Genomic DNA, 11,160 nt, shown 5'->3' with positions numbered 1-11,160 from the left:
GGGCTGTCGGCTGCGTGCGGAGCCGACCTGCAACCGCTCTCATGCTTCCTTCTTGTCTGCAGGCTGGCTCAGGTGCTCCGATCACCTGCTGCTTGCGGGAACAGGAAAGCAGCAACTGAAGATCGAGGGGGACTTTTGGTTTACTCAGATGACAAGAGACAATTTTGGTTCCCCCAAAGCCAAGGAAACAAAGCTGTCAGGCTTTAATGGTAGCTTGTCTCCCTCCTGCAGCATGTTTATGGGCAAACAAGCTGCAGATCAGACCAGGCAAGCAGCAGCAGGTGAGGCCAAATAACAATAATTCATAATTAATGGCGAATGTGGCTATGTTTATTCTTGTTGTATTGGGGCAACGCTGTCTAATGGATGAAGCACTGTTACAGGACTCAAGAGACTGGCTCAGTTTCCAGCGCTGCATGATGCCGGGCCAGCCACCCATTCTTTCTCCCTTTGCACTCAATGTGGCCACTGCTGAGGGTGCCAGCTCTCTGTGTCACGGGTGACCCTCTCCCACCCCTCCATATGCCAAATCCAATGGGGTTCTGGCCTCAGCTGAGGCCTCAAGGCAGAAGAACGATGCCAAATCCATGTTCTGTTACGGTGACCGGTGCCTGCACGGTTTGCTTGTGGCACGGAGCAGGGCTCACCTGGCTGCTCTGGGTTACAGCTTTTGAGGGTTTGCTTCTGATAGTAGCATCATTCCCCAAAATGCCAGTAAGTGTTTCAGAAGCGTTGTGGTGTCTCCATGCATCAGCATCCATCTGTGCCTTCTCACCACCCTGCCCTGCACCTCCCCGCACGCTGCAGTGTCGCACCGGAGCTCTGTCGCACTGATCTCCAGCCCAGTTTTCCATAGCTCTGGTGTTAACTCACACTGGTACCAGCTGGGTTTGCCTCTTCCCCAATGCCATGTGTCATGGGCATGTGTGCTGAACCATGGTTCCCCTCCCTCCTGAACATCTATCCATCCTTGTGTGTATGCGGGTCCCCAGCCACGCATGCAGCTTGCATGCACACCACCGCATGATTTCAGGCATGCACAAATATGCCAGTACATAGATTATGCAGAGCTCGTTGTGACCAGACAAAGTATATGATACTACAAGCAACATCTGCTCTCCAGGGGTGCCTGGTTTGGGGTGGCCCTTGCTGCAGCAGAACCCACACCCGCTGGGTACCTGCACCTGAAGCAACACACGCCTTGGCAGCAATGCATGGATGTTTGTGAAACACACTCTGACTTTTTATTTTAAGGGTGTCCTCTAGAGACAAATATAACCTGTTCTGGGAGTGTGGAAGAAAGCTTTGAAGTTGCTGCTTCCTGGAAATACAGCTCAGTTTTCCTACGTCTCATGGTGATGTTGCTGTATTTGTTCTTCCCTGAACATCTCTCCACCAGCTACAGTCATGGCAATCGCCAGCGCCTCGGCTCCTGACTCTAGCAGGGCACTGGTGCATCTTGCCCTTCATCCCCCTGACTCTGTGAAAGTTCCATGCTGAGAGGAAACTTAACGCACTGTAGCTCCTTCCCATTCATCTTTCAGTCTTAAAACATTACCCATTTTTATGTAACATGTGCTGCCTTTTTATTGCCACGCTAACAAGTTGTTGAGCTGTGTTTACAATATGCTGATTGTAAGCACCCCTTAATAGGCCCAGTCCATGTACCCTCCCCAATTAATTTTCGGGTTTTCTGTTTCATTTTGGGCATGTGTATTTCCTTTATAAACCCTGCATCTCCCCTGGTATGCGTTGCTGCGTTACTTGCAGGAACCCTTTGAATGTGCATTGTGGAACAGTGATTAGCAAGGAACCACAAGGAATGCCAGGGCTGAAATGATCTTTGGGTTCTTTCAAAACCTGTTTTTTTTTTCCAGAGTTAAATTGGTTATTAATTTCAGAAAATAGAGGCCGAACAGATCTGGCACAAGTTTCAGCCACAGTTTTAACCTATAAACGTTTGTTGCGTCTAAGAACGTTTCTTACTGGAATGACACATGTGAAAACCGTGCCTGATGCGCTGCTGCAGCCACCATTGCCTGTCCAACCTCTTGTGTTGACTGACTTTTGCCCATTAAGTAAAAGGAAGTCTGTGCTGGATTAATTTGGTTTGATCTTCCCAAGCTTTCTTTAAGCCAAGTGTGATGAAAGTTTAGGGCCGTGGCTTGTTGTGGGGTTAATCCCAAAGCTGAAGCCAAAGAAACTCTTTCCCCTGGTTCCTGTGGGCTCACGTTGACAAGCACAGCCCTTGGCCACCCCAGCATCTCCTGGGTTTTCTGCAGGGTGTGAAGCTGGTGGCTCAATCCCATCCAGTGGGATGCAGCCCTGTACCTGTGCAGAGCTGGGCTGTAGCTGCGACCCCATCCCAAAGCCAGGACAGCAACAGCACCCAGCGCTTCTCCATCTCATCCCACCACCCTGAGGAGACAGGGAGGGGAAGGTGGTCACAGGTCCAGACAGCGATGCTGTGGACAGTCCTTAGCATTCCAAGAGACCAGCCCAAAGCCTTGGGTTTAAGTTCAGGGAGACGTGGGAAAGCAGAGTCAAGGCTGCTTCCATTATTCCTTTTTTCATTTCATTTAGTTTCATCACCCCACCTCTCTTCTTTTGTTGGGGAAAGCAAGGAACTAACTGAGATATCCCAGCCAGCGGCACTGATGTCTGTGGATGGTGCTGGGCATTAGAAAGCTGCCATTAGAGTCACCAAGCAGCTTCCCTGGCTCTGGGGTCTCTCAGCCATGGTCTCTTCTCTCTCCCTTCCTTTTCTCCCAGTGCCCATCCCCTCGAAGGCCAATGGCACCACCATTTCCACCCTGTCCATGAACAAAGACGGCCTGATCGGAGGGGTGACGAATCCCAACGAGGTCTTCTGCTCCGTGCCCGGCCGCCTCTCCCTTCTCAGCTCCACCTCCAAGTACAAGGTGACCGTCGGGGAGGTGCAGAGAAGGCTCTCACCCCCCGAGTGTCTCAACGCCTCTCTCCTCGGAGGAGTCCTCCGCAGGTAAGCTCCAAGAGGCAGCCCAAGCAAGCTTTGTGTTCAGCACCTGATCACATCAACAGAGGCGAGAGATTCTGGTGTGTGGTGTGCTGGGCAATAGCATTTTTGTTGCCTTTCTTCTTTCCTTTCAAACCTAAAAGCTTAAACTGGGATTAGGTGTAGTTATTTTAATATTAATTAGATTATAATACCTCCTACTCTTGTTTTCTCTTTCCAGAGCAAAGTCAAAAAACGGGGGTCGGTGTTTAAGGGAAAGGTTAGAGAAAATTGGACTAAATCTGCCTGCAGGAAGGCGCAAAGCTGCCAACGTCACCCTGCTGACATCCCTCGTGGAAGGTAAGAGTTGCTGTCCCCTTCTGTGGAGCCTGGGAGTGCCGAAACCTCACTACCCTTCATTTGCAGCTTGCCAAAAATGAGAACACTTAAATTATGCAGCGGTCACCACTGACCAAGACTGGAAATATTCCATGGAAGTCTCCATGCTGATCCAAGCAAGTCTGTCTCCCGAAACTCAGACATTTCTGTCGGAGCAGTCAGAGCAGTCAGCTCTAATAACGCTTAGTCAGGTTCACAGAAACCAGATGGAGCCAGGCTGAGAGAGCTGGGCTGGGGCAGCTGGAGAGGAGAAGGCTCCTGAAGGGGAGACCTTAGAGCAGCTCCAGTGCCTAAAGGGGCTCCAGGAAACCTGGAGAGGGGCTTTGGGCAAGGGATGTAGGGACAGGACAAGGGGAATGGCTTGAACCTGCCAGAGGGGAGACTGAGATGAGCTCTGAGGCAGAAGCTCTTCCCTGTGAGGGTGCTGAGGCGCTGGCACAGGGTGCCCAGAGAAGCTGTGGCTGCCCCATCCCTGGCAGTGTTCAAGGCCAGGTTGGACACAGGGGCTTGGAGCAACCTGCTCTAGTGGAAGGGGTCCCTGCCCATGGCAGGGGTTGGAGCTGGAGGAGCTTTAAGGTCCCTTCAACCCAAACCAGGCTGGGACTCTGTGATTCTAAATACAAAAAAACTTGAATAAAGCTTCCAAGAATTCGGCAGCTGCCCTGTGGCACCGTGCTCAGGTGCTGCTGACCGTGCTGTGCTGGGTGACAGCACCCTGCTCCCTGGGGCTCCATCACCACTCCGCACTGTGTGGGGTGCCCCTGCCTAAAGCCCCTTCTTCATTTGCTCCCCTCCTACTTTTTGCACGATGGAAACGATGATGTTGCCACCGCATCTTGGGAGAAAAGCACATGGGATGCAGACAAATGCAATGACAGCTCTGACTCCCTTCGAGCTTTGGAATCCATTGTGTTTGCGCCCAGCGTGTTGGAGGCAGCTGCCTGCAGTTTCTGAATAGAAAATCATCTCCATTGTTGCCAGCAAATTAAATGACCCGCTTCATTAGGCGGAGGTTGTTACTGAGGGCAGTTGGTTCGTGCTGAATGAAAGGCTGATTTCCATTAAAAGAAAGGAAGGAAAGAAAGAAAGGAAGGAAGAAATGTACATTTGGATTTCAGGTGGCTGCTGATGTTTTGGTTCCTGCTTACCAGCCCATAGTAAATAAAAGAGTGGTGCCGTGTGTGCCTGATGGACAGAATTTCCTCCTGCACATAAGTGTAATGGTATGGGGAGACGGTGCTATTGCATTGTCATTACTCAGCACGCAGAAAGTGGCTTGTGCCCCTGTGCCCCAGGCACCCTCTTTCTTGGACACTGCCTGAGTCAGTTTGATTCGGTTTCTCCTCTCTGCTTCCCCACTGTTCATTTAACCAATACACTGTGTGGGGATTTGAGTGCTGATAATATACTGACCCACGGCCATTCATATAGATGGGGAAGGACGGGTACCAGGGATCCTGGGGAGCACCATGAGGGCTGCATGTAGAAACACAGCTTTCTTCGGGAACCCTTGTCCTCTCTTGGGCACCTGCTCCATGAGAGGAGCTCCAGCACACACCGAGGGCAGTGGCAGGGCTGTATTTCAGCCTCAGAAACACCCTCCTGCTCTCAGGAAGAGGTGAGGATTTGGAGCGGCTCCTGCAGCGCCTCTGTCTGCTGCAGCCTCCTGCCCCACAAGCCTCTTGTCCCTGGCCTTTGACTTGGTGTGTCTTTAACTACCCCTTTCAAACGCTGGTCTGCCTTGTGCCCTCCACAGAAACCTCTACCCCAGCATCCCAATGGCCTTTTAAACATTTGGCTGTGTAGCCACTCAGATGCACTCATGGAGCAAATAAACCTGGCTCCAGCCTTGGCTCCCACCATGAGGCCACACAGCCCTTTTTTCTGTCACAATAACTGTTTTTTTCAGCAGCTATTACTTTCAGATTGTTTTTTAACATCCAAACAACTGCAGCTCTGATCCTCTATAGCTTTACCTTATTTGCTCCTTTGGAGGAGGAGATGAAGTGGGAAGTGTTATCATGCTATAGGAAGAACAGACACTTTCCCCATAACAGGGAGCTCAGGCTGAGCTCTGGAAGCTGGGGGGAACGTGATGGGATCTAGGTTAATGCTATTAGGATGGATGGCCTAATACATATGAGCAGCAGGGGGGCAAGTCAAATTAGCTCTGCCTGCCCGACCGGGATTTCGGGTGTTGGGCATGATCAATTGCCATCAGCTCTGATTATTTCCATGGGGATGCCTGGAGATAGATCAATTCCATCAATGAGTGGGCATTTCCACGGGGTGATGGATACGCTGCCTGCATGTCCAGCCCGAGGGCCCCTGCTTACTGCAGGAGGATGTAAACCCCTTCCTTCTGCCCCTTTCTCACATCCCTGTGCTGTCTGGCAGTCACGGGGCTAAGGTCACTTTTTCACCCTCCAGCCCCTGTTTAAATCTCTGCTCTATTAGAGAGGCCAAGCAGGGAATTTTGGAAGAATTAGAGAGAGGAAGATGCCGCAGGGGAAGTGCCCATGTGAGAAACACCTCTGCTGTTCTTGCTTCTGGAGCAGGAGCCCAGCATCACACCTCATCCTGCTCTAACTCCAGCACCATCCTTTTTAAAAGTTAGTGAAGGAAGGTACCAGCTTCTGCTCGGAGCTGACGATAGTTCACTTGGAACCTTGTAGACTGTCTAACAGATGAGTATAAGAAATGCATGGAGGTGTCTGCACCAAGAGCCAAAGGTGCAGAAAGCTGTTAGGTGGCAACAGAAGAAATAAGCCCCATCAGTGGGATGGCTGAAGCTACTACAGAAAGTGCTCCCCTTCCACACAGGCACTGACACAGCTGTGGTCTGTCCTGCTCCTAGGTGAAGCTGTTCACCTGGCTCGGGATTTTGGGTACGTGTGTGAAACGGAGTTCCCAGCCAAGGCAGCAGCAGAGTACCTGTGCCGACAGCACTCGGACCCCACGGAGCTCCACACCAGGAAGAACATGCTGCTGGCTACCAAGTGAGTACAGATGGTGATGAGCCACCAGTGAGAGGTATCGGCAGCGCAGATGGGCAGCGTTACCCTCAAAAGCTTCCTCTTCCGCAGTGAAGAGATGGTCTCACATGCTGCACGTGGATCTGAGAGATGTGCAGCATGGACTGCACGGGCTTGCTCCTCCTGGGAGTGATTAACCTAACCCCGGGGGACATTCCATCACTGCCACATGTGCCCCTTCAAAGCAGGTTCACCAGCTCCAACTCTCCACCCAGGGGGTCTCCCCAGGCTGGAGCTGAACATCCCCAACAGGGAAGCAGATACTTGAGCAAGAAGCAGGAAAAGAGCCCCCGGACACAACCATATCCCTGCAGCACTTACAGTAACACAAACCTTTCTCTTCCAGGCAAATCTGTAAAGAGTTTGCAGACTTGATAGCCCAGGATCGCTCGCCGCTGGGGAACAGCCGCCCCTCGCTCATCCTCGAGCCCGGTGTCCAGAGCTGTTTGACTCATTTCAGCTTGATAACCCACGGCTTTGGGGGCCCGGCCATCTGCGCAGCGCTCACAGCCTTCCAGAACTACCTGGTGGAGTCCCTCAAGGGGCTGGACAAGATATTCATGAACAGCACAGGGAATGGGCACACGGCCGGAGACTCCAAAGCGTCAGAAAAGGAAGTGAAGCATCGGAAATAACGTGTTGTCTCCATCCCTCTCCCCAGCAGGAGCTTTCCGTGGTTGTGATAGATAGCACTGGGGGGGGGGGCAAGATGATCCAGTGCACTGTTTTCTGAACTGCTACGTCTGAACGTGGGAGGAAACTTGTAAAGCAAACAAAGAAAAGACAAAAAGAAGAAGATTTAAAGAATTTAAGGTGATAACAGCTCTACGGGACATGGTGAGATTGGGAAGATCAGCCAGGTTGATGGCTTTCGCCTTTGTTGGTTTTAAATTGTGGATGCAGGAAGCCAAGTCATGTGCAATTTCGTTTTGTTTTGTTTTTTTTAAACCCATAGTGAAATGCTGGGGGAATTTCTTCCAACTGAAAAACTAAGAAAGAGCAAAAGCCTCATCAATGCAAGAACCAGAGGCAGGAGCAGCAGAGGGCAGGGAGTTGGATCACTGGCTGTACCCGGATTTATCAGCTGGTTTTGACAGGCAAACACACAGGAAACCACCTTATTTTCCCCACCTACAGCCCAGTCCTAAAGCCAGGCCAAGAGAAAATTGCCAGTACAACTGCTTTGGATTTGAAGCAGTTTCAGACGTCGTTTACAGTTTGCAGACTGAGACTCAAGGTGGATTTTCCCCTGGGCTGTACCAGAGGGGAGGAACAACCGCACACCCAATGGGTCCCAGGGTAGGACCCCACTGGGGAGAGCCTTCCCAATGGCCACAGTCATAGCTGGGGGTAAAGCAGGTGAAGTTAAACCCAGGACTAATTGAAACTCCACAACCTACAGAAAACAGCACACACGTTTCTAAAATTAATAATAATAATAATTAATAAAGCACAAGGAGCAGAACTTGAACCAGGCCAAACTGAACTGTTCTAAATCTGTATATATTTATTTATGTGTAATTAAAATCTGAAAGTTTTAAAATGTCCAGTGCAAGTTATTTATATCAAATTGAGTTGGGTTTTTTTTTTTGTTTTGCCTTTTTTGTTTTGGGGAATTTTATTTTTTTTTTTAAAGATGAAAATCTTTGGATTTTCAGCCATTAGAAATGGGAATGAAGTTTTGGATACACAAAACTGTAGCATGGGCAAGATAGGCTGTGATAATAATGACTATAGAAGTTCTGCAGGATTTTGTACTTGCTGTTGTTTCTCTTAATGCTGCAATAGATGTACAACACCACAATGTCATTCTCATTATCTTAATAAACCTCTTTTTATTTGAAGAAAGCACCTCCATCGTCTTTGTGAACAAGGAGCCTTCTGCCTCTGTGGTTGTATCTTGAAATATTATATAGATTTAAGAAACAACCTCCTCCGTGGCTGATGTTTGACTGATCTGTGCAGTCACAGAGAATGAATGAGAGGAGCTGGCGTGAGCGCCCTCATCTCGCCAGCCGGCACAGCCAAGCCAGCCGGCGCCTCTGGTGATGCTGGGGATGAACAGTGAACTGATGTGTCTGCAGATGTGCCAGAGCTACTCAGGATAGTCAAATCAAAACCTGTCTGTGAAGAGCTGCAGGAGGACCTCGTGCTATCAAGACAATGAGTGATAAATTAGCAGATAAAATAACCCCACTAATCTATATGCAAATAAATTTCTCCAAGTTAGCTGCTCTGTTTCATAAAGTCATCAAATGGTTTGGGTTGGAAGCGACCTTAAAGCTCCTCCAGCTCCAACCCCTGCCACGGGCAGGGACACCTTCCACTAGAGCACGTTGCTCCAAGCCCCTGTGTCCAACCTGGCCTTGAACACTGCCAGGGATGGGGCAGCCACAGCTTCTCTGGGCACCGTGTGCCAGCGCCTCAGCACCCTCACAGGGAAGAGCTTCTGCCTCAGAGCTCATCTCAATCTGGCATTATTTAGGACAAGACTCTAAGAACAGCCACCTCGTACTCACAGGAGCTTAGAAATAAACAAAACTGTGGAAACTGTTAAAAAAGGATTAAGAAACCAGAAAGCACATTACGCTGCACAACATACGTGTGCGTGGTGCTGCTCTGTCTTGAGTGTCACCTGCAGATCTTTCCAGCCCAGCTGGTAAAGCCACAGAGAAAGCAGCCAGAGAGATCTCAGGTGGGAACTAACTCCTGTGTGAGGAAAGGCCATGGGATTAGAGCTGCACTGTTTGTAAAGGACACGAGCAGTGTGTGACAGAGGCGTGGAAAACAGTGATGTAAGAGAATATGAACAGGGAGAGATAACATTTGGCAGGACACCAAATGAAATAGCCAGGAAGCAGGTTGAAATAAATGGACAGAAGACGAGGAAAAAGCCGCGGCATTTCACTGAAGCGGATGTAGAAACGCCTTTTGGCACCACGGAAGAGGGCTGATTTTAAAAAGCCTGTTTGCAGTCCTCCCTACACATCCATTGCTCCCCACAGCTGGAGGCTGGACAGATGGACATGGGTCTGAGGCACTGCAGCACTTCTCGTGTTGGGCCTTTCTCAGAGTTGTAGCCACCAGTTTTCTCTGGAGGTTGAAGAATAGAGAAAAAACCCAAACTGTCCCACAGGAGGATAGAAATAAACTCCTTTCTTCCCTTCAGAAAAGTGTGAAAGGAAGCATTTTATGTGCTAATATAATTTGTGGGGATGGCACAGATTCAGAAACATGCATCTAAATCCTCCCTTCAAAAGCTTGGGGATGCATTTAAGTTAGGAATCAAATTGGTGATGTCCCTTGGTATGAAGTTTGTGAAAGCAAAGACCTAAACGACAGGCTCTGCAGGTCTGGTTTTGCTTTGGACCTTCCCAGAGGAAGAACCAGGGAACAAGGAGGAGCCAGGGAGCAGAATGGAAATACTAGAGACACATTAGAGGCTTGTTTACACTTCAAAGCTGTTTTGGATAATGCAGGGTGTGAGCCAAAAGCACAAAACCTATTCCTATTTAAAATTATTCCAACATAGGAGTGCCCTGTTCTGCATCAGCATAATCCACATTTAAAATGGATTACGATAAAGGAGAGCAAGGTGCTTTTGTGCTACAATACAGGTTTTCCTACATGGAGTTATTTAGGATAACTATGCTGAAATAATTGCATTTGTAGACATCTTCTGGTGCGTGGTATCAGAGAAGAGCAAACTACGCTCCGATACGTGATGAAAGTGTTTGTGTGCACTATAATATAGAGGCGTGAAACAGAATTTCATAATGTAATCATATTATGGAAACCTGACTTGGTCAGGGCACTCTTTGAATATCAAGGAATTCTTAGACATAGCAGCAATGAGCAGTACAGACAAAGCATCAGGATATGCCTCCCATAATTACATGCCATGTCCATCAGGTGGAAAAATCCCTCCCTCCTCATTTTCCCCTTTGGATAACTCAAATCTTCTGAATGTTTTATGAGGAACAGTCTGGTGCCTGAGAGGCCGGGATGCCACCAATTACCTTCTAATTGGGAGGAAGCTTGATGATTTGGATTCACTTGTTGATTCTGTCACAGATGCTCGAGACTGAGGATGGATGTGTCATGTAGGATCAACCTTCTAAAAGCACCGAGACATCCACTCCCCCCAGACTTTGGGCACCTTCATTTCTGCAGGCTCAGAGAGGAGCACAGATTCCAGAGGTTGTGCCAGGCCAGCTCGTGTTTGTAATCATAGAATCATAGAATAGTTAGGGTTGGAAAGGACCTTAAGATCATCTAGTTCCAACCCCCCTGCCATGAGTAATGAGGCAGTGCTGGAGTTCCCTTCCCAGCTCACTGTCAAACAAGGTCATCCCCTGATGTGTTCTTTGCCTTTCCATCCTAAGAGATAAATAAAAGGCATTTTACACAATTCAGGACTCAACCCTGGCATAAATTCCCACACTGATTGCAAATCTTGTCGTGGGAAAATACATGGGATTGTGTCAAAGAGTAAAAATAGATTCAGGCTCATGGTTTCTACGCTTGTTATAGAACACTCTGGAATTTCAATCCTAAAGGGGAATTGAGAGAAAAATAATCTTTTTTGAATTAATTTTCAATGAATGACAAGCCCAAGGAAACCACATGGCAATCCTCGACAAGTGAAAAAGAACATTAACAAAAACTCTTAATTCCCTGCAGTCAGCTATCCCAAGGGTAAACTGAGGTTAACGCTGAACTGTGACTCTATGCTATATCATTTATGTAAAC

The 11,160-nt window shown here is 48.8% G+C and overlaps 1 protein-coding gene across 1 annotated transcript; it reads left to right on the top strand.

Moving 5' to 3' along the window:
* Positions 1 to 62: 62 nt before the first annotated feature.
* On the top strand, positions 63 to 7,043 carry TFAP2E (transcription factor AP-2 epsilon (activating enhancer binding protein 2 epsilon); the record flags this gene model as incomplete). The annotated part of the gene is made up of 5 exons (XM_010022357.1): positions 63 to 281; positions 2,773 to 3,001; positions 3,216 to 3,334; positions 6,231 to 6,372; positions 6,755 to 7,043. Coding segments are annotated over 5 exons (998 nt in total), but the record flags the coding sequence as incomplete, so codon positions are not given.
* Positions 7,044 to 11,160: the final 4,117 nt, after the last annotated feature.

The sequence above is a fragment of the Nestor notabilis genome, unplaced genomic scaffold (assembly GCF_000696875.1).
Source record: "Nestor notabilis isolate BGI_N333 unplaced genomic scaffold, ASM69687v1 scaffold17839, whole genome shotgun sequence".
NCBI lineage: Eukaryota > Metazoa > Chordata > Aves > Psittaciformes > Psittacidae > Nestor > Nestor notabilis.
This window is presented reverse-complemented; position numbering and strand designations above follow the sequence as displayed.